Below are 25,123 nucleotides of genomic sequence, written 5' to 3'. Positions count from 1 at the left end.
GTGTAATATCAAACATTCTTCCGAAAGGAGGAAAACTCCTTTCACTGGGGAAAGGGAACCACGGATGACAGCACTTTGTTTCTTGTACTAAACATCCAAAGAAAGATACTGATTCAAAGACGCTCCAGCCTTTGTATTATTTTATGTCGTTGTTTAATTCCAATCTTTCACTTTGTCAAGCCACATTTTTATGCATGAGCCTACATATTAATACTGGAGAAAGAATATAGCTCTGAAAAAGAAAAGTGTTAGGGTGAAATTAAACACAGCAGAAATCACAGAGTTGCCAGCAAAAGTAGCAGCTCTGTGTTTAGTTCTCTTGCTTTCTTGGTATTGTTCAATGGAACTAACTGGAAGAAATATCATTATCTTGTAAGTGCTTTTAGATGTTCCAGCATGCAGTTACCCTACATCCTTCATTTAATCTGACAGAGGAAGCAACCATCATTGTCCTTTGTTTGTAAGGAAAAGATGGAACATTTGTTTTGTTTTTATTGATAACACAAGTAACACTCCACCTACAGTAGAACTGTGTTTCTCAACTTTGGTGACTTCCATTTCTGAGAATTCAAGGATTGGGGGGAGGAGGAGGAGAAACTGATAGCATGGTGTCATGTCTATGTTTACCAAGGGTTAAAGGAAAAAGACTTATGTAATTTCTAATTCAATTAAATAATTGGATGGTCTTGGGATTCTTAACACACTTCGGTTGAGTACTGTCTACCAAATTCACCAAATCTGAGTATAAAAAAAAAAATGAAGAGAATGTTAAACTATATGTTATGAAGAAATCTCAAAAACTAAAGGGCAATCCTTTAGTTTCTGCCAAATGTCTGATATAACGTAAGAACAGAAATCTGACCTATGTCAAGCATATTCAATCCTCCACTATTGATAACATTCAGCTAGTTTGTGACAGTGCTGTGGTTAGGAGGGGAAATGCCTAAAAGCTCATGTTTGATCACTACAGTATTAATGCATCATTCCCAAGAGGGAGATTATATGTTAATTTTTCTATGGAAGAGAAAGGAAAAGGAAAAGCAAGGAAAAAAGATAGTAAATAAAAAGAAAGATAATGATAATCAAGATGATTCTCCTATAGAAAGAAAAAATAAGCAAGAACTCTTTTTAATAATAGTAACAAGTGAAAAATAATTAAACAAAATTAAATACTTAGAATGTTACAAGTCAATGGCTTCCAAAAAGAATTCTAAGTGAATATGAATCGCAAGAAAGCATTTCAGCCTCTCTAATATATTTCAGACCTTTTTTTAAATATAAAGACAAAGTTTAGGTGTGTACTGACCTTAATTCGACCTGAACCAAGCTGTGGAGGTAAAGATCTGGATGCAGCTGTTACTCTTGCCCTTGCCTGAGCCAAGTTACCTGTTTCAAAAGGGAGAGACAGAATAAGAAAGACAGAAGGAGAAAGCAGTGAAGATTAAAAACAATTATAAAAAAAGGAAAGTCTCCCTCAAGTGGAACTCAACTCCTGGTGACCACATGACACATTTGTGTTGCTTTCTTGGCAACAATATGGAAGTGGTTTGCCACTGGGCAAAAAGACCATGAAAATCAGAAAGTCAGGCAAGTAATATAAGTAACAGCAACATGAACACTAGGATACTTTTCTAGAGCCTAGAAGCATGCTCTCATTGAGTTTTCAAATTAAACCAATCTTTGCAAATGGAATTAGAATTGCATCCACAGGCAACTCCATCCCCAGCCTCCAAGATGTCCTTTATAGGACAGCCTTTGCACCCACCTCTGTAAGCATATTCAAGGGCATATTTTGCTTCCTATGTACAATAATTATCTAGCCCTCTGGACTTGCAAAATAAGGACTGTCTGCAGGTTTCTAGGGAAGGATCTTAAAAACATGGGTGTTAAGAGCAAGAAAAACAAGACCAATACTATACCCATGAAAATCTGGAGTAAATAATATGCAAAGCATTGAAAACAGTGAGAAGGAGTGGGCAAAAAAATTAAAGACAGGAGCTAAGAGAAAAGGAAATCTAACTGAATTTAGTTTATACCAATTCCATTCATCATACTTCCAGGCCGTTCTATCCTTGTAAATTATGGCTGCTTCCATATACCAATTAAATTTGGCCCAGATGGATTTGCAGCATCTGAAACCCCCTCATTACTATCATTAATGGCACATGCTTTAGATGATTCTGTCTAGAGTATTAAATAGCATTAGTAAAGTATCTTTATTTCAATCAATCTTTACTTCAGTGTATCAGTAAAGTAGATATTGGCTATTTGCAAGAACTCTTGAATAAAGAGTTTGAATATGTCATATTGACAAATCAACAGCTAAGTGTATTAAAGAATATTAATTACATTTCTTATGATGTTAAGATTAAATATATTCAACTGAATTTTTCACTCCAGAAAATGTTTTAAAAGGGCTGGCTCTTAACTTTGGTATTTTGGAAGAGTAAAAGGGATGAGTGGAAACTTATACATACTGTATGAGCTTGTCATATTATTGCCCCATTTTGGTTTGAGCCATAACAGTGATCTTTTATTAATACAGTTTGAATATATGAATGCATTCCTTATTTCAAGCCTATTCACTTTATCATATGTTCTTTATAAATCAACAAATGTGTAGTAGACCAGAGGTTTTCAATCTTTTTCAGACTGCAGAACTTGTTAGTTAAGAAAAATGTCCTAGAATCTGATCAAGGGGCAAAAGGATGAGTTATCCTAAGCGCAAATGCCCCTGGGTGTATGAAGCTTCTGAATGTCAGCTGACAAGTCCTGCCCTTTCCACTGCAATTTAGAAAAACTGCTCTGGAATGAACCTTTTTTCCCCCCTCTTAATCTCTCATAGAACCCCCTCAAGTTCTCATGAAACCCTAGGGCTCTGCAGAACATGGTTTGAAAATCTCTGTAGTAGCTTTCTCACATTCATACATGTCTCAATAACCACCTGAAGAAGGGGAAAAAAAACTGGTCTGCCCATTCCATGCCCAGCATAAAGCCACACTGCACTTCCATATTTTGCTCATGGTCACTTCTCATACTCTTTCAAGTAGAATTTTGCAAAAGATTTGCCTAGCCACATTTAACAATTTTTTCCCCCCAATATTGATTTTTCCTTTGTGTAACAGCATAGCAACAATATTCTTTCAACTGTCAAGTACAGATGTAGTCTTCACAAAAAAGTTAAATTGCATAGCTAGTCCATAGGCACATAAGCTCATTAATATTTTCACGTGTTCCTAGTTGCACCATTTATACCTACAGCCTTACCATTTTTCAACCTTCTCAAAGCATTTACAACTGCTTTTTTTTTACTAATTTGTTTCTTATACACCAAAATTAATAGCATTCAGTTCTACTTTTCAACATATCATAATCATTCCTATATAAATCTCTAAAATATTCCTTCTAGCATCTCATTTCAGTTTCATCCCAAAGATTTAATCAATTGTGCTGAAGGCTATCTTCATCCTCATCCAAATGTTTTTTAAATATCTATCAAGAATTCCTCTGCATTTTCTGTTTTAATCTTAACTGTTCTGTGCTGTCTTTGACTACATTCTGTATAGCTATCTTTTTTCTCCCTATGCACATTATACAGTATCTTTACCTCACTGTCATTTTTGCAGTACTTTATTACAGTACGTGCAGTTTTTCTTTTTTTTAATGTAATTTTATTGAAAGTTTTAAAAACAAGAGTAAAAATTAATGCAAACTAAAATAGAGTAAGAAGGAAAAAGGAAGAAATAAAAGAGAAAACTAAAGTGCAAAAAGAAAAAAAAGAAAAGAAAAAATGTAGAAGAAAAATAGAAAAGAAAAAAGATATAAAGAAGTGGCTTCTGATCTTCTTTACAACTGTTATAAGTACAACTGTAGATTTACCTCTTTTCCTAAAGTTATATCGTGACTCTCTTCTTTCTATAATCTATCTTACCTAATCGTCAAAGCCATAGATCATAAGTTCATTTTTTTTCTGTTTTATGCAAAAAGTCCATAAGGGGTTTCCAGTCAGCAATAAACATAGACATTGTCTTTTCTCTATTCAAACAGGTCAATTTGGACATCTCAGCAATTCTATCATCTTCACCAACCATTTCTCTGTTGTAAGGATTGCCAAATCTTTCCATCTTTGTGCATACAATAATCTTGCTGCAGTTATCATATATAAAAACAAAGTCCCATGACTTTTCTCAAATATTTATCCATCAGTCTCAAGAGGAAAAGTTCTGGTTTCAGTTGTATATTAATCTTTAAAATCCTCTGAATCAATGTATGCATTTGAACCCAAAATCTTCTAGGTTTTGCATGTCCACCAAGCATGATAAAATGACCCTTCTTGTTGTTCACATTTCCACCATAGATTTGGAGTACCTTTTGATGGAGCAATGGTACATCATTTTATACAAGTTCTCATTCAGATTATAACATAGTGTAAATTTCAGTCCTTTCAACCACATATTTTCCCATTGTTCCATCCATATTATATATATCCATATATATATCCATTGTTCCATCCATATTATAACCAAACTTTTAAGCCTACTTTATCATACATTCTTTCACTTGTTCTTCTTCTGTTTCTAATTTCAATAAAAGTGTATTCATTTTAGCAATCACATGTTCATAATTTGTACACAATTCCATTTCAAAGTCAGTCTTAGAATATTCAATACTATACATTCTTTTGTTTGCTTTGAATCTTTCTGATAACTGTAAATAGGATAAGCATTGACAACTATGTCCCTCTGCCATCAGCTGTTCTCTTGATTTTATTTTGTATTCCCCTTGACAGAATTCTAGCATCTCACGGTATGTTAACCTTTTGTGTTTGCCTATTATTTCTCATCTATAAAATACTTCTTGTGCGGAGAAACAGAAAGGTGTTTTCAGGCACAGCCTGGATTTGTATCTATTCCATATTCTCAATATGGAACATCTAACACAATGATTTTTAAAATCTACATTAACCTTAACTTTATAGTACTACAATATCCATGCCACCCAATCTCAGATCATGTTCTTCTAACTCTAAAAGTCTTCTATTTCTTAGCAACACCCACTCTTTCATCCAAACCGAACAGCAAGCTGCAAAATATAATTTCAAATCAGGTAAACCCAATCTTCCTCTTTCCTTTGCATCTTGTAACACCTTATATTTAACTCGTGTTTTTTTCCCTTGCCATACAAACTTAGGTACAGTATATTGTTTTGCCACCACTTAAATGATGCATCAGTTGTCAAAATCGATATTGTCTGAAACAAAACATCATTCTAGTCAAAATATTCATTTTTATCACAGAAATTCTCCGCAAGTGACAGTTGTAATTTCTCCCATATTAACATATTTTTTAACTTCATTCCATGTCTTAATTATTTTGAAATAACATATGATTCATATTTGTCATGATGATACCCAGATATTTTACTTCTTTCTCAATCGTAAAACCCATTTTCTTAATCAATTCTGTTTGATCCTCTATTTTCATATTTTTGTTAACATCTTTGTCTTCTGATTATTAATCTTAAAACCCGCTAGTGTACTAAATTCTTTTAATTTTCCCATTAATGTCTCTATTCCCTTTAGTGGATCCTCCAGAACCAACACCAAGTTATCAGCAAACGCCTTTAACTTATAAGTTTCTTTTTTTAATCTTTACTCCCACAATTCTCTTATCTTGTCTTATATCTCTATTCAATATTTCAAGAACTAAAATAAACAGAAGAGGAGACAACAAGCATCCCTGCCTTGTCCCTTTTTGTATCTCACAGCATTTTGTTAGATCTCCATTGACAATTATTTGTGCTTTCTGTGAAGTATAAATTGATCTTACCCATTTTATAAAGTTCTCTCCAAAATTCATATCTACCAAACTTCAAACAGGAAGGCCCAATTCAAATTGTCAAAGGCCTTCTCTGTATCTAGGATAACCAATGAAGCTTGTTTTTCAATATGTTGCTCCAAGCATTCCAAAATGTCCAACACATTTCTTACATTATCCTTTAACTGTCTTTTAGGTAAAAACCCTCATTGATTCTCATGAATAAATTCTTATAAAATTATTTTCAACCTCTTAGCCAAAATCATTGTAAACAACTTATAGTCATTACTCAATAATAATATGGGCCGACAGTTTCTTGTTAAAGTCAAATCTTGTCCTTCCTTAGGTAGTAATGCTATATTACATCCTGCCTCCTGAGGTCCGGTGTGCCCCCTCCCTCATGGCCTTCAGGAAAGGTATTAAATCCTGGCTTTGCCAGAAGGCCTGGGGGTCAGAGGGGGGCCCGCACCTGTGGAGATGGCTGGTGGGATGATGGGTTGCCCCCCCCCAGCATCTTACAGGTTTTTATAGGGCCAAAATTAGAGGAGGTTTTTTAGGGCATTTTTAATATGTTTTTTAATTATTTATAGTTTTTAGCCATCTTGGAGAGAATTGTGTTTTCTCTTTTTTATCGTGAGCCGCCCAGAGTCACCCGTGGGGGAGATGGGCGGCACACAAGCCGAATAAATAAATAAATAAATAAATAAATAAATAAATAAATAAATATTAGCCTCTTTCCAGCTCTCTGGCATCTTTCCCCTTGTAAAATAGAATTCATCGTATTTTATAAAGGTTGTAAAAGTTCATCCTCAAAGCATTTAGGCACCTTTCCTATTTTAGTCTTTTTTGTAACTTTGCAAACTTCCCTTATTCTTATGGGTCCATTCATAATCTGTTTCTGTTTCTTTGTAATCTTCAGTAAATTTTATTTCTTTGAATATTCATCTATTTTCTCCAGGGGAATTTCTTGTCCTTTATATATTGGAATAATATTGATGAAATACTTTTTGCATAGCCACATTATCTGTTATTACAGTATCTCCCTCTTGTAATTTCAGTATCATTTTCTTTTCTTTTTCTTTTCATAATTTGCATGTCAACCACTTCCTGGGTTTATTTACAAACTCAGTGTTTTTTGTTTTGCATAATTCATTTTTATTTCCATTTCTCTTAGTGTTAATATAGATAGTGGTTGCTGTAGAAGCTTAATTTGTTGAGAAATATTTATATTCTCTGGAAACTTCTTTCATTCATCTTCTTTTTTAATCTCATCCAAAATAGCTTGTGTTTTCTCTTGCCTCTTCTTTTTGAGTTCACTATTATGTTGTATAAAGTAACCTCTCATGAAAGCTTTGCTTGCATCCCAAACCATTCTTACATCTGTACTTTTATTATTTTCAAAAAACTCTTAATTTCTTTTTACTGTCCTCCACTCTTGGTTCTTTCTGTAACAGCATTTCATTTAATCTCCATCTGAAAGAACTGGGATTCCATTTAAAAACCAAACTCACTGGATTATGATCTGAAAAGGTCTTTGATATCTCTACTTTATGAACCTTGATAGTCAAATTCTTTGAAATCCAAATCATGTCTTTTCTCAAAAAAGATCTATGTCTTTCAGAAAAATACGTGTACTCTCTTGAATTGCCATTTTTATGTCTCCATGCATTAACAAGCTCTAAACTGTCCATCAAATAAAAAAAACAACCTTATGTAATTTTAATATTTTCTCAGAAGTTCCGTCTACTTGTGGGGAGATTCCAAGATTCCAATCTCCCATTAAACACCCTTTTTCACAAGAAAATCCCATTAGTGTGTCCATAAGTCTTTTATAGAATATTGCTTTATCCTTATTTGGGGCATAAATTCCCAATATCAGCAGAGGTTTCAGCTGAATTCTGTGCAGAAAATGATAGAATTTCTAGAAAAATTCAAAGAACTGGAGACAATACAAATGGATGTGACAGATGAGACTACCCAAAAACTTTACAGGTACAACAGGAAAGTGAAAGGAATAATACTGAATTATTACTATTTTTTAATAATATCATTATTTTATCATTATTTTTAATGATAATTAGTATCATTATGTTTCTCATCCACAATCTTTTTTACTTCATCATTCCACCAAGGAACTTTTTTTCATACTTTTTATTAGTGTAATTCCACACACTTCTGTAGCAGTTTATAATAACTCTTTTCACTGTGTTCCACATAGTTTCCACATGATCTTTCCCTTACATTCATGTAACTATTTTCTGATATATTTTCATATAGGACATGTACTTTCTCTTCCTGTAGTTATTCTATTTTCCTTCTCATTTCTCTTACTTTCTTCTATGTCTCATTTTCCCCCCAGATCCTCTTGTGACCTACCATAAATGGTCTCTCACATTCAAAACTACTAAATAACCAAACTGATCCAACACTATGACTAGGATCTTCACAGGCAGTGATTCAAGGGCACAGCAATTTGATAATTATATTTATTTCAAGAACTAAAAAAGCCACTAAAGAGGAAATCCCAGTGTAAGATTTAAACCCTGTTTACAAAATAAACACGGTTCACCTTGTTTATTTGCACCTTTTTCCTGCCTGTGTTGAGACTGGACTAAGAGACCCATTTACATTCAGTTGTTTGCCATATGTATGCCCAAGTAGACATATGTGATTTAAATATGTGATTTAAATATTTGAAACAAACAGATCTTCTCTACATGGATACTCATTATAGGGTCACTATTCTCATTCATTCTTGGATCTCTGAATGACCTAATCATTTTTTTTGTACTCTCTCATCTAATTCCCATCCATCTATGGTATTTAGGTCACCAAGCAAAATAACTTTTTCTCCAGGATCACATTCATTCAGAAAGTTGCAGTATTTCTCCCAAATGCATCTCTGGTTCTTTCATCAGCACCACTGATGAATATCCATGGTATTCTTAGGAATCTTCTCCAACACCAAAGTTCAAAGCTGTCAAAACTCTTCCTATTTTGCTTCTTTAAAGTCCAACTTTTGGTTCCATAGAGTGTCATAGGGAATATCATGGCTTGTACAATCTGATCTTTGTAAATATAGACACATCACAGCATCTGAATATCTTTTCCAAGGCCTTTATGGCTGCTGTACCAAATGCTAGTCTGCAGTATATTTCTTGAGCAGAGTTATTACAGTAATCCAAATGGGAAATTACAAGAACATGGACTACTATGGCTAGGCCATGATGTATGTCTAAATAATGTAAGCATGACATAATCATTGTTAATTTTCTTAAAGGGCTCCCTCTTCAGCCTCCGAGTGCTTCTACCACTAGCACACTAATCTTGAGGGTATAAAATAACTGAGCAGTAAAAGTTTTGCCCTAAGATGTAGTAAGAGCGTGAACTACCGGAACCACCACTGCTATGACTTCAAAGTTTGCCTAGATTAATTGATCAAAAACAATGGATGTGATCCAGTCAGTTAAGTACTTTTAAATACCTTTGGTTTAAAAAAAAAAAGATTGTTTTTCCTGTTGAAACACTGGGGGTAAAATGAGTCAGCATTAGTTGGATAGTACAGTCTGTGTTAAATGTTGGGAATCAATTGAGTGTCTTGTTGACTGCCTGGTAAAGTATTTGTTGTGAACATTGTAAGGCTATTCTTAAAATTTGTTTTTGCAGATTTTTTTAAAAAGAAAGATAGGGAGATTTTAAAAATAAAAGCTTTGAAAGGAAGGAAGGAAGTGATGTGGCCTAAGCATGTGCAAGCCATTCCAGATACATTTCAAAGTTTTAAGTAGTGAGTGGAGCACAAGATGTCCAAATGTTTTCTCTGGCTACATATCTTCAGAGGCTAAACTGTGATTAATAGCATTGAAAGAACCCTTTGAAGCAGGATTGGTGACATCAAAGTCCTAATCCATGGGTGGCAGGATTTTTATAATGAGTGGGAAGCATTTTAACACATTTCAAAGGATTTACAGCATGAATAAACAATAGGCCACTGCAGATGTGCCACACACCTTTCAGAAACATAACACATAAATAAGTTTCCATTTTAATTTAAATGTAAATAAAGCATTAACACTTCTTTTCAGATGTTAAAAGTGCCTTATTTGTAACAAGTTCATTGGTTTTTACTCACTGCTTTTGCAGAATTTATGTTAATTCCATGAAGCTATTTTTATTTCCAAATTATAGCTGACAGTATATACCTCAAAACAGGCAATATTTTAAAATGTGTGTGTGTGTGTGTGTGTGTGTAATTTTACATACACAACTCATTTTCTAGGAAGCAAGATTTAATTAACGTAAAGTAATATTATATAGAAAAGAATATATTTTGACTTGAATTTCAAGAAAACTCTTTTGAAAATACAATTGGAGCTAGCAGTGAATATAAGCAAATTAATATACAAGAACAATAGTTGTTCATAATTTATGATTACTTTTTTATGTGAGCCATCTGGCGAATTAAAAAAAAAGGGGGCAGAAAATCCTTTCGATCCTCCACAGAATTATTTTTCTTAGTGAAATTAGCTAGCTAAGGTCAGATGAAAATTTCTCCATAAAATATTAACATTTGATTTAAGGAAAGAAAAGTAATTTTTAAACTTTTGTGGTTTAAATATTTAAGTTACATTGTCCCTTTCTTGCCTAAAGTGAAATCAAGAGGGCTCAAATGACTGAAAGAGTTCTATAACGTAATCAAATAATCTATGGAAACATTACCAATTGGGAACATATGGAATAAAGAATACAAGTTCTGCATAAATTCAGAAACATTACACACACACACACACACACACACACACACAAATATTCACACTCTAATAAATAAATAATAATATTTAAATAAATATTAAATATCAAATATCAAATAAATATTAAATTAATAAATAATACAATTGTTTATGGAGCTCAAGGTTTTGGCTCATCTATAGCTTAATTTTTTAATATTATTATTTTATTTCTACAGTAGTGGGCAATGTTTGTAGAGCAAAAAATTAAATATCCTCGCCTGTGCCTTTTTCCACTAGCACTTATGGTCCTTGCAGATCTGTATATAATACAATGTAGATGGAGAATAAATTCATTCGTATTTACAATAGTGAATTCCAAAATGATCTTTTATTTTCATGGGGAAATAATGATTACTTGGTTTGCTGACCAGGAAACAAAAAGGAGCATTAGAACCCCTAAATTACATTACCCCCTTGCGTTTGCTACCACTAGTTTTTAGTGGTAGCAAACTCAGCTAGAGGCTTTCCTTCTGGATCTCCTTTAAATATACATTTTAAATTTCTGTTTCAAAATCTTTTCAGCCCCACAATCCAATCACATGAATCATAATCATTACATTTATAATTGTTAACATTCCCTCATAATAGCCCAGTAATAGTGTGTTTTGAAACATTAACCTTCTATAAATATAAAAAGCCTTCAGTATTAATTATCTACCAATTTTCTCCACAAAAAAGTTTCCATGCCTCCTAATCACACCGTTTAAAGTATATTTACACAAAAGTAAGTCTTGTTGAATGCAGTGTCTTACTTCCCAATAAGAAACAGTTGTTCTCAAAACAAACTGAAATATGCAGCAGGATGCTGGATTTGGGGAGGCACAGTACCATTCAACTTCCCTATCAGCATTAATCAGAATTTGGTTTCACAAGACATGTTTTACAGAACAAATTGGTGCAATGACTCACACCAAATGACTCCATTATATAATTAACATACATTGTAGCCATGCAGTATGAATCTGTACTTTCTTCTTAAACATTTGGGCTTTCCTTTCTCTTCCCTAGGGAATGTATACAGAATCACATTTTTAATGTTTGAAATAAGGTCATGATTACTCAAAAATCTTTTTTTGTTGTTGGATTAATTTCTTATACTTCTAAGATGGCAGCAAAGAGTGGGAATTTTCTGAATTTCTTTGCTGCCATCTAGTGGTCATCCAGATTTGTGCAGCGTAGATTTGGTAGCCCTTTAGTACATACCCAAGAATTTAAAAAACTGAATAAGTTTTCCCACCCTAAATTGGGCTGATGAAACAAACAAAAATAGGTGGGTTGGTGAGGGAGATCAGAAATAGATTACTGTTCTTAACTGAGCTCAGAGGTACTGTATGAGATAGATAGATAGATAGATGGATGGATGGATGGATGGATGGATGGATGGATGGATAGATAGATAGATAGATAGATAGATAGATAGATAGATAATTTGATTTATATAGCTGTCATCTAACAATATCAATTCTGGGTGGCTCACAACATATTGGTTGGGTGCATAGAACTTGGTGAACCATAAGATAACCATATCGGTTAGCTTCATATCATATTTTAGCCTCATATATTGTGCAGTCCCAATTACTGAGTGACAACCATCCAGATTCCAAAGACTGTTCAGGCTTCTGGCCTGTGGTTGTACAGCAAAAAGCTTATAAGAAGGAGCTCTCCAAATCTGTAACCATTTACTTGGGAGAAACCTCTATGAACTCTTCTGCAAAGACACAAATAGAAAGACAATATAGTATGGCAGTAGATTATTGGATTAAGACTGAGTAGATTCCAGTAAGTTATCGACTAGCTATGGATGACAGGAATGAAATTTGCTGTCTGTTTTGCTGATCCCTCTGCTGCCCCTATTGCTTCCGCTAACAACCACTGCCAGTCTCTTCCAAGGTAATTGGTAACAGAGCCCAGCAGATTTTGCGCATCTTGAGGCTGCCCTTGAATAACGTCAAAATAATGGGGAAGATATTATTTTAACTACTAACAATAATTTAAGCTCATCTATGGGCTGGGGAAAAGATGAAGGCAATGTCATGGGCACAGGACAGGAGAAAATGTTGCTGGGATATATTTCTGCTGTGGTTAGTGCCAAGTGATGATTTAACCATAACATGGATTATTATAGATATATTTTAGCATCTTTCATTGCATGTTGGGAAGGCTTTTTGCAAATGGCAGAAATTAAAAACTACTACCAATAAGCACACATTTAGTTGAGAGAGGGCTAAACATACATATGAAGAAAACGCATACAGCAGGAATTTGTCAATTAAATCCTCTTTTGTTCTGTTTGGAACATTGCTGCTCTCATTTCTTTATTTCTCTCTGCTATTTTTATCCCAACCTTCGGAACAAGTGCTCTCGGAAGAGCTACCAAATCAGAAGATCCTCCCCCCCCCCACACCCGCCATCTCTTTTATCTAATGCTGTGTCAAATGATTAGCTCTCCTTTAATATATGAGAGTTGGTGGAGTGAGTTGAAGAGAACAAATAGAAATATGCTCCCCTGTGAAATCCTTCTGGAATTTGTGCATTGTAGGAGGAAAAGGGAATTGGCTTTACTTTCCCTCCTTCTATGGTTTTAAAAAGCCCTGCCCCCATATGCTCACACACAGGGTGTGATAAGATTCCATTGAAATCTTATCAGTAAGATTGATAATAACTTAACAATAAGATAACTTAATAGTGGCTGGGTGAGGACTGAGCTGTTGCCTTCTTGAAGATTTGCTCAGGTCTTAGAGCAGCCACACCACCAAGCTCAGGAGAGGGGAGGGCAATGATGTTGAAAACTATCCTTGCAAATGACCAGGGGTCTTCTCTTGAGATAGCAGTGTATGAAATTGGGCTATAGGGACAAGCTGGGGCTCCTACTTGTACCCCACCTGCCCTGCCACCTGACAGGATTTCTGTCCAACCTCCTTGTCCTTATTCCCAGGCTGGGGTTGGAATTATCTTGATTGCTGGATTGGGGAATTTCAGTCTCCATGATCCAGGACTGGATTCTAGGAAAAGCCTCCATGGTGATTAATTCACACAGATGGGCATACCCAGGATCTTGTTATTGCTTCAAAGTAGCTGAATATGGAGGTCATTACACATAATTCTTTGCCATTGTCAGATCATGTTATGGTGTGAATGAGAATTGTTGACATCTGGGACCGCTGGAGGGTGAGAAGCTAATAAAGATAGTCCACCCCATATGCTTATGGATCTGGATGGATTCTAATGAGTGCTTGAAGATTGTCCCAGCAACCTTCCAGGCAGTTCTGTCAAACCCTTGGTTGGATCATGGGACTGCACTTGATACAGTCGCTCCCAAGCAGCCTCTCTCTCTGCTGATCTAGAATCTCCTTGGTGAACCAAGGAGCTCTAGGAGATGAAACAGAAGAGATGCTTAGAACATCAGTGGAGAAAGACAAAAAGTAAATCTGACCAAGCAAGAATAACAGTGTTCATGCGTACACTATGGCAATAAGAGCCATGTCAGCATTTCTCTCTTTATTGCACTGGCAGATTGTCACTTAGCAGCTCTTTTAAGGTAGTCCTTTTAGAGATGGGTGGACAGAAGAACAGTCACCAGACAGATGTGAGGCTTTGACATAGCATTCTGCTGATAAAGACACTCAGATTCTTGAGTCTTAATTCGACATGGGTGGGGTCTGAAGTGTTGACTGGGGCAATGACTTGAAATGTGATCTGGGATTCTTTTGGCCTATGGCCTCAGAAAAAGTGAATAAGGTGCTTTCTAGCATGTTCTTTGCAATTTGTGGAGGGGTTCCATGCTTCTCCTGGCTCCTTCACAGGGCAGGAAAGGAATAAGTAGCTAGATCAGGAAAATGATCAGTGCCTTGCTGGGTGAGAAGGTCATAATGGAGGCAATGCTATGGCCCTTTCTTAAGACACTTTTCTTGAATCCAGCAATTTTAGACAATTACTGTCCAGTCCCCAACTTTCCCTTTTTAGGGAAGGTTGTTGAGAAGTCATTGGGTCTTCAGTTACAGAATGCCCTAGGAAAAATGGACTATCTGGAGTCTTTTCAATCAGGGTTCAGGCCCAGGGATGGAAAGAAAATGGCATTGGTCACCTTGGTGGATGTTTATTGGGACTTGGATGGAGTAGTCCACCCTTCCTGGTCCTTTGGGACCTCTCAGTGGATGAGAAATTGGATTGGTGGTCACTCCCTTGTGGGGTTCTGCAGGGTTCAGGACTCTCACTGCTGTTTAATATCTACAAGGTAACTCTGGGAAAGATCATCTGTCAGTCTCAGTAAGGTATCATCAATGTTTCTGTAAACACCCAGCATTTGCATTCTATAGAATGACACAAGCACAAGCTGCTGGAAGTAGGGGACAGAAGAAATAATAGATGGGAACATCCATATGTATTTCAACTCCTATTCAGGCTTCAACCTGAAGTCACCATCCAAGTTGTAGCCTAGTAAACTTAAACTCTCATCTAAGCTCTTAGAATGAAAAATAAATTTATCTGGGTATTATGGCATTTACTATACTGATGAGAGCCTTTTCAATGGGTTTCAGATGACTGATTCATGCAGTGGTGAAGTGTTTTGAAATAATATAGAAAAGATGTTTTGGAGTGAATGGGAGCACAAATATAACACCTTTCTGCAATTCTTCAAAGCAGCCATGAGATTGAAAGACCCGACTGCTTTAAAGGGAAATGGAGAGGTGTTATTAATACCCTGTGCACTCCAAGCACCTTTTCAGAATCATATCTGAAACACTGCACAGCCCTACTAACCAATAATGTCCTGACATCAGTCTTCCTTCAGTTGGATCCATCCAGATGTTTTGGACTGTAATTCCCATAACTTGGGGTCAGGGTTGAAGACAGTTGCATGATAAAATATTTAGACAGGACCATGTGTGGAAAACCTGCTCCACATGATTGTACAAAACAACTCTGAATTTGAGAAAAGGCCTCATGAAGTCACTTGTGAAATATGATAAAACCCTCATATAATCTTGATTTGGCTAAATCCAGCTCTATTTAATCTAGTTCATTTATGTTCCACATCTGTAGGCCAGTATAATGCACAACTGTTCCTTTGCCCATTTGTGGTTTAAGTCTTCTTTTTATGTAAAACACTATTGGCAATGTGGCAAAATACAATTAATTTTTACAAGCTTTTATCATATGGGCCATATTTGTAGAAAAAGAAAAGTCCTTTTAAATTCCAAGGCAAGCACAACAGGCTTTCAATTAACTTTGCTAAATTCTTAGAAAATATAAATTTGATTTATCTATAATTTATCACTGTAATAGCTTTTGTTACTTATCCATTATACCAAAGGGGGGAAAGTCCTCAGTCAACTTTTAGTAGGGAAATCATGCAACCTCAAAACGCCACTCCATTTTATTATGAGGTGAATTCATAAACTGCAAATAGCTTTAGAGTCTTTTTCCTTTGATTATACATGGAAATAAAAAAATGGGGGAGGAAGGGAAGGAAGTGGAAGCATATTACATTTAACAGAATAAATATGATATATATCAAGCCTTGGAATAAATTATCCACATACATCATTCATAGTGATAACTGGAATTCAAGTAGTCTGAAAAACACTGTAGTTTCCTGAAACTGCCCTTTGCTGGAGAAAATGCTATTACATTAAAAACAGATAATAGTTGTATGATTATGATCAGCGTTGCCAGGTTGCATCTGACAAATATTCATCTTCCTCTCCTGATGGAGCAGCGTATGAGATATGCCTATATTCCTCTGCCATTTGTAACAGCTAAAATACCACTTGCACAATATGCAAAACTGAATAACTAGTTTATAAAACTAATATAATTATTTAGCTCCTTTGTCAAAATATTTCAGTTGTTCTTATTAAATACTAAAGTGCCAAAGGGTCCCACAAAGTGCGTGGGGAGTAAAACCAAACCAAATACTTGAAATCTGCAAGTAGTTTACTTTTTCCATTCAGTATTGAAATGTAAGCAATGCTAGTTTGTTATCTGAAAAAAATGAGTTGAATATTAATTTATCAGAATTTAATGGGAGGGAGTATATCTACACTCCATGGTAAATCAACTCTTGCATTCGAGTTTGAGGTCAAGTTGGAGAATCAAGAGGACTCTGAATCTAGCAGATACAAAACTATAAACCTGGTCACTTTCAACATACCTCGTTTTTGCTTTGACCAATGTTTGAAGGAGAAAGCCTCAGAGGGTGGAAGGGAGGGAGGAAGATGATTTTTTCCAATTTTAGAGGGGAAAACTGTATAAGCCAATAGTTCCTGAGATAACTTCCTAGGGTTCATAGGTCTGCAAACTAAGACCAACATCAAATGAACCTGAAATAGGAGGTTCAGGTAAGATAAAAAGTAGTACATATTCACATAGTATATAGACAAACTGCAAATTTCAGTACTACTAGATGGCTACCAACCTGGATACTTAAAAAAAAAGATTAAGCTATCAGTGTCAATTAGTCATGATATTTATAAATTCCCTCCACTAGGTACAGGGTATCTCCAAGTCCCAATTGCTGGGGAACGTATGTAAGAAAGAAGTAACCTTTCTTTATCTTGCATGGTGAAACGTACTGAACTAAGTAGAGTTAGTCGTATCATGGTTTTGCTCTGTCATGATCCAGCAGCCAGAACCAAATGCAACATGGTAGGGACTAGGATAAGGAAGTCAATTACACATTGTACTTTCCTCTTCTCTAATTTCCTCCATGATAATCTGTTAAAAACAATCATAAAATCAGAAGACCTTATTAGCATCTCACTTACTTATCATGGTGAAGAGCTGTCAGTTAACTGATCATCTGCATATGGTATTATTTCTATTCTGAAAATATTCTGAAAGGTGCTGCTTCATATTTCCTCTCATATATTGCATATATATATGACTTGGCAGGGAATAATCACATTTTTTTTCAGAAAAAACAAAGATAAAATAATGATTCCAATAGAAGAGAATATCTAGCTCAGAGTTGAACTGTGGAGACCTTGGTGCTCTCTGAGCTGGGTTGAACCAAGAACCAAGCTCAGAACTAAGCTTAGAGCCCCAAGGCTCCATAAAATAATGAGATATCATCAGTAACTCAGTCCAGCCACTTGGCTCCTGACTGTGAAATGTTTTTAAAAAGTAAAAAGAAAAGATCATCTCAGAAATGTTTTAGAACTGATAAAGGTTATAATTATTGCAGATATTAGTAGGATCTTCCATAAAGAAAACATTTTACTGTATATTTTAATATTGGTCATTATTGTTTCAATTCTGCTTTATGTGTCTCTAATTCTTTATACAGACTTATTTAGGAATATGCCACATTGAACTCATTTGGTCTGATTTCTATGGAATTGCTATGCAGAGTGTATCCTAATAAGCAAATACTTTTTTTTCCTCCCAAACTGAGTAGTAAGGCATTTTAAAAATACAATTTGACTGATATTTAGAAAGTGTGTTTAGTAACATCACCCCTGTCACTTTCAAAGTCATCCCTTTCTTTGCTCTGTGATAGCGCCACCTTGTGGAACAACAATTGCAAACCTTCTCTCCATTCCACCACAAACCCTGTACTTGTGATGTAATAATGTGTTTTTCTGTTGCACAGAACTGTACAGTTTTTATATAAGAGATCTAATTTCAAAGCTGTTTACTGTGAAAGCCATCAGAATTTAGTGCAGTCTGTTGTATATACTTATTTATGCCCTCCTTATTTATGCCTTCCTGTACTAAAAAAAAATAAAATCCAAGAAGTTGCCTCCTCACTGCAGATACTATATTAGTCAGGGAGTTGAATAACAACCCCAAACTCTGTAAGTCTATTGTGTTACAGCAACTGTTGTTAACAATAAAACGGTGAAAAAGATCTAAAACAGTTTACAATAAGGTAAAGAGGCAAAACCACCAATAGCATTTGCGCTTTCAAGAAAAGGCAGCTAATTAAAACAGTCCACTTATGTAACCAGATAGATCTCTTTCCAGGCTATTAAAGATTCTGGACACAACTACAAAAAGGATTTTCTTTATGCCCATTTGCCTTATATCAGATCTTGCTACCGATCCAGCTAGCTTAGTATGGCTTATTCTGCAATAATGGACAACAATTTTCCAAGGTTTCAGAAAGAAATCATTTCTAGTCTCACTTGGAGAGGCCAGGGAATGAGAACCCAAGAATTTCTGAATAGAAAATACATGGCATTTCACTAGTTACAGCCCAGGGACTCAAAGAAAATCCTAAGAAATTAGCTAAATTTGTACAGAGGTCACATCTGCACAGATTCTTCTTAATACTCCAGATTTTATCAGACTTTAAACAGAGGGAAAGGAGAAAAATCCTCCATAAAATTGTAGAAGCCTATCAAATAACATGAGTGAAAAATAATATTTTATGATAATTTTTTTCATTTGGAAGCATTCCTAATATGGAAATCTGTAGATGAATAGGAAAAGACGGGATTACATATATTTCTATTGTGTTATTTGCTTTGGGGGTAAACAACAGAACACTGAAGAAAAAGACCAAGAAATTGTGAGCAAAAGAAATTAAAGGCAAGAGTTATGAAAGAAGAAAAATAAATCTAAGTAAATAGCATAACTCAAAACATCTTCATATATACTTCCTTTGGTTTTGTTCTCCCTGGTACCCTGGGAATTATAGTTTCAAGGCAGAACATTCTCAATATCTCAGTTCTTGTCAGGCCTAGCCCAAGGAACTCCAAGAGACCATGTAAATTCAATCCAGCAATGTTTATTAGCTACAACCTCTAGCAAGAATCTTCCCAGACTGAAACCCCAGCTCCCAAGTAATGCCAGCCACAACACTGTGAATTCCTCAGGGAGGTGCCAGTCTCATCCTCTTATCTCTCCCTCTCGCCTCAGGAGATGAAAGAAAACGTTTTTCTCCCTGAGTCTGGCCTTCATAGTTCCATTCCATCACAGTTCTCAAGCAGGATCTTTTCAGAATTTCTGTGTATCTCCTGGCTAATACATGTGTGCAGTAGCTTTATGTTCCAACAGCAATAGCATTCAGCCAAAAAGAAAAAGAAAATCATTAAATCATTTGTAACATCATCATCAACGACAACATCTACAAGTTGTTGGATTAACATATTGGATTAAAGAGAAGCAGTCTAGTCATATGACACAATGTAAAGCTTCAGGCACCCACCAAGAGGAATGGGAAATAAGAGTGCCCTGGTTCAGATATAATGCCAAACCCATGGATTAGTGTTATGTGCATTGGAAGCAAACACTGGGTTTGCCTATTCTCCCAACTTCTTTTCATATAACTACGGGAAAGAGATCTGAATTCAGAATGAATTCAGATTGTATTACAGTAAGGCTCAGCAGACGTTGCTTTGATTATACTATGATTTGTTAATGCCAGAATTATAAAATATGATTTAATACTGGTTTATTGGGATAAGCTTAAATTAAACCAACCTTCCCAGTTCAGAAATTAAATTAACTACTGACTATTTTGGTCCTGCATATAATCTGCAAATGAATCGCTACAATTATCTGCAAACTTAATAAATGTATTAAGAAATATTTTCAGATCTCCCTTAATTTTATAACATTCCTTTAAAATTTCTAAATAATGAAGCTTCAAATGTGTACCTGAAATACATATTCTTAATCCTGGTAGGCTAAAGGTGCAAACAGCTTTTTTTGTGTTTGTGAATTCTGCCCCAGAATTAGGTTTTGAAGTGTTCTGTCTAGTCAAAATGTGGCAAGGATTGATGAAACCAGCTTAGATTCTATCAAATTCAGGAATTCATAGTAGGCTTCCTTAGTCCTCTAACCAAAGATACTATTTGACACCACAGTCCTGAGATAGCATGCATTATCTCAGCCAAGATCTTCCCACTATCTTTGACGATTCATTATGAGGTCAGAATGACCCCTTTTGTGTGAAATGGGCAATTGAGTTCCTATATCTAAGGAACTCAATTATAGCCAGAATATCTTGCACTGAAAACATAATGCAGCTGTTCCTCTATATCAGGACGTAATTGTGTAAGTTGTTATTCCATAACAGAAGTAATGATAGAAGATAGGTGGATTACAAATGGAAGATAATTCCTTAAATGGAAGATAATTTCCTAGATCCTTCATAAATTTCTGTGAATGAAGCAGGCCTTGTTTGAACCAATCATTAGCACAAATCTATACCATTCAGACTATGGCTTTTATAAATTTTGGGGGGCACATTTATAAATTTCTAGCTAAGTTTGTCATAGAGGAAGACACCTATTTCTCTCTCTCTAGTTCTTTCATCCCCCTCCCCCCTCCCCCAACAAACACAAACTTAGGGCTCATTCTCACTTCTCCCTAACTGTAGCATGAAGATGCCCTGATAACCATTTGTGAAGGACTTGTCTGCATGACACTGCCTTAGTCTCATTCCAGCCCACCACAGAGGGAGCCTAAATTGCTCTTTAGCTGTTACAGTTTGCATGTAATGTTCTCCATCTTCTTACATGTCTTCCATTGGACATGATCTATGCCATTTTATCAACAGTGCTGGTGATGATGTGGTCAGAAGCTGGGATCTATCCGGATCCCATTAACTTCTTTGGGTTTCTGAAGGTGTGTCACCTCCAGTCCTTGGGCATTGTTTTCCATGGGTCTAGCCGTCTTCAAAACTCCCCTTCACCCCCAGCTCCAGCTCCACCCCTTGTTAGGGACAACAATTGGTAGATGTTCTTCCCACCATCAAGTGATACTCAGTGAGAGGGGAAACAAAGAAGGGAAAATTCACCAAGCGTTTTCCTTAATTAGTCCCACATCAAATATGTAAGGACAGCTAAATATATAAGAACAGCACCAGTCTCTGGTCTCATCACTAGGGGTAAATAGGACTCAGCAGTCAAGGAAGAACAGTTTGAATCATCATATTACTCTGCCAATTGCCAAAATGTGGCTGTGAAGAAGAGCCTTTTAACATATCTAGTTCAGGCAGTTGAAATGCTAGGCCAGAGATTCTTTTGGTAATCTAGAGAAGGGGACAAATTAATCTCCAAAAGTTCACCTGTAAAATTCCCTGCCTTCATGTTACTATTTGAGAAATTGTTCAACATAAATTTTAATATTGCCTAAATATTCTCAAACTGAGAAGCCATATTATTTATGAAAGAAATATACTATCCCCCCATATATGTTAAACTTTCAGCACTTTAGAGATAGGAGGGTCACATTCAAATTATGCAGATCAAAAATCAACTATCTAAAGAGGATGGATATTTACAACAGAAATGGATGCCCACAGTCTACTGTAATACCTTTTAGTCTATATCCAACATTTCACCAAAGAAAAGAAGACAACCCCCCCCCCAAGATTCAGATGTTTCATTTACATCAGTATCTGTACTTTAGAGCTCTGAAACTTAGCTAGTTCAGTCATACTATGTATAGTTCAGATTTCTAAATTACATACAATGATATAATTGGGGCAGTTGGAATTTATTTGTACTTTGAGATTCTTTTTTTTTTCTGCAGCTTTTCTACAATAAATCTACTTTGCACATAGGAACAGTGTGAATTTTCTGCTTTACACTGCAAGTACTTCAAGTCCTTTGGGCTAATCACAGGCTTTAGAAAACAACAGTGCTTTAGAAACATCTATAAACTGCAATCACAACTGACCCCATCTTGTTTCAGCCCCTATCTGAACCCATTCCAGATAGTTTCAGGTCAAGATTTAGCACTGGAGCTACCTTGATCACCCTAATGGGTGACCTACTCTAGGGGAAAGATGGAGAGAACAACTCTATTGATCCTTCTGGATATCTTTTGAGACCATCCACCATGGTACCCTGAGGCTGGAATAGGAGGCAGTGTTATTTCATGGTTCCCCTCCTCTTTACCCAGTCCACACTAGAAGGGTTCCGCTTGGCCTATGGTTGCTGGGCTGTAGGGTCTCACAGGGATCCATTATGTCACTCTTATTGTTTAAAATCTATATGGAGCAGTTGTGAGATCATCAGGATGTTGGGAGTGAAGCTGAGATTGGGTGCCACGAGTATGCTAATGCTACCCAGCTCTATTAATGTCATCAGTCAGGTGAGGCAGGGCAGGTAATGGAGCAGTGTCTGGATGTTGTAAAAAGCTGGATGAGGACCAGTAAAGTAAAGGTGAATCTTTTTAACAAGATGGAGACATTGTGGATTAGTGGTTTGGCACACAGTAAGAAGAAAGGAAGTGCAAGGGCAATATCACACCCTTAGGAATCTACAGAGGTTCCTAAGCCAAGTTTTATGATGGCATGAATTATTATTTGAATGTAGGCCATATGGCATCAATTGACAATTTATCAACAATCACAATTATACACGTGAACTGCCTCTTACTGAACATTAATCAGTTTGAGATAATAGTTTGGTATGCAGCACTAAGAAATCTCAGCAATTTCACATGTAGAAATTGCCTCCTGACCACCCTTTCTCTAAGCTAAGCACTGAAAATTATCCACTGCGCCGACCAGCACTGTCAGTGAACACAACTACAGTATCTTAATTAAAATTAATTTTGCTGTCTTTGTGAAATAGATTTAATGATTGATTCTTTTCTAATTTTGTCACAGGAGCATTAATGTAACACTTAGGAATATCCCAAACAGCACAGAGCAGGGGCAGATATTTTCTTGCTCCAATGATCTTCTGCTTTACTATCCCTTCCCCTGAAACATCCCCCTCCTCAAATAGTATATTAATGACATGTTCTGTGTCTTCTGAAATTAATTTCACTATCAGATTATCAAGAACAAAATAAGATGAAGTAGATTCATTACTGAGAACAAAATAAAAACTCTTACATTAGAAGATCTGCCATCTGATACATTAACAGCATCATAATTTTGCATCTATGACTGGTAAATTACTATTATATTATTCCTGTGAAGATGTTTTGAAGGCCATCTGCAAACTTATTCCTGAAGCTTCTTTTTCTGTAGAAGTGGCAGAGTTCTTACTACCTTTGATAAAATGTTTACAGAAATACAATAAATGTTGTTTTGGTATTTTATCACTTTATAACTACTGGTCTCTACCCTCTCATACCTGGTCTTTCTATCTGCACACTTCAGCAGATCTAAAATGAAAGAAGCATAATTTTTCTCAGGTACTAATCTGCAGGGACATAAAATATAGCTCCCTTATCTCTCATTTTCCTCTCTGCTAAATTAAGATACTGCACCCACATCCCCCTCCCCCTGGTATGGCTAAGACCAGGGTATTTTAGGGATTTTTTTTCCATATATGGCTACAGTAGATGAGATTATTGAGAGAGAAGCTCCAGATACTTTCCCCATCCAACATAAAATTGTCTATGAGTAGGAATAACATTATTTTCAACTGTGGTGCCTATTTTGTTATTAGTTAATAAAATAACAATATATCTAGCCCACTTACCTGTTCAGAGTGCTTATGCATTGCCTAGCTGAAGTATATTAGTAAATCAAAGGTAGAAAAGTTGTAGTCCTGCAGGAACTATTGAATTAATAGCTTCCTGGAGATTCACAATGATCAGTGATGAGGGCTGCTAGGAGTTGGCATTCAGTTATATTTGAAAAGAAACAATTTCTGTAACCTGCTAATAACTCTTAATATTAAATCCCATGTAGCATATTGAAGGGGGGAGGGAGGGAGAAGTTAAGATAAAGTCAGTAGTAAGCTAACTGATTAATGACATTCAAATCAAGGACCTCCTTATTCATAGCTCAATTACATATTAACTGAGTATCTAAGTGGCTGTGGATGTTAAGGCCGCCCAGATCTGGGGATATTCCATCTTAAACCTTGAAATATGGGGGTCTTCCTGGACTCACAGCTCCTACTCAATGAGCAGGTGGCAGCTATGGCCAAAAAGAGCTTTGCATAGCTTCATCTGGTGTGCCAGTTGCGCACTTTCCTATATCAGGAGGCCCTTCACACAGTCAATCACACCCTAGTCAAACACACCTTCATGGCTTGATTACTGCAACACAATCTACACAGGGCTGCCCTTAAAGACCACCTGGAAGCTTCAACTGGTCCAGAATGTAGTGGTGTGGACAGTGATGGGCATGCCTCGGTATACCCATGTGACACCACTGCTTCAGGAGCTGCCCTGGCTGCCAGTTTGCTCCTAGGTGAAATTCAAAGTGCTGGTTATGATGTATGAAGTCCTACATGGCATAGGGCCTGATTACTTTAGGGGCCACCTGTCTTTTGTGCTATCAGCCTGACCAGTTCAATCTGACAGGTTGGCACACCTTGGGTTCCTTCTATTAAGCAGTGCCATCTATTGGGACCTCAGAAGTGTGCCTTTTCTGTCATGGCACCTGCCCTCTGGAATGAGTTTCTCCCTGAGATCCAGGTGGTTCCGACCCCGATGGCATTTCAGAGATCTGGCTCTTCTCCCAGGCTGTGGACTAGAGTGGTGGGAGCCCCTTATGGATGTATGACATGTATGTGTTGTTGGCCAAACTTGCCATCTGTTATTGTTATATGTTCTTTTTTATTGTATATTTATTGTTTTGTTTTTAACGTGTGA

At 36.1% G+C, this 25,123-nt stretch overlaps 1 protein-coding gene across 1 annotated transcript in view; it reads right to left on the bottom strand.

Moving 5' to 3' along the window:
• Window positions 1–25,123, bottom strand: part of MYO3B (myosin IIIB) — a 243,282-nt gene that overhangs the window by 92,418 nt on the left and 125,741 nt on the right. Inside the window, exon 22 of the mRNA XM_088145192.1 lies at window positions 1,307–1,386. Within this exon, the coding sequence (XP_088001318.1) occupies window positions 1,307–1,386 (80 nt within the window). The remainder of the gene's footprint in view (window positions 1–1,306; window positions 1,387–25,123) is intronic.

The sequence above is a fragment of the Python bivittatus genome, unplaced genomic scaffold (assembly GCF_059951505.1).
Source record: "Python bivittatus isolate LINGU-HERP-01145 unplaced genomic scaffold, Pbiv_v1 ctg000480_np1212, whole genome shotgun sequence".
In the NCBI taxonomy this organism is placed as follows: Eukaryota; Metazoa; Chordata; class Lepidosauria; order Squamata; family Pythonidae; genus Python; species Python bivittatus.
The sequence above is the reverse complement of the archived record's forward strand: the minus strand, read 5'-3'. Positions and strand labels throughout refer to the sequence as shown.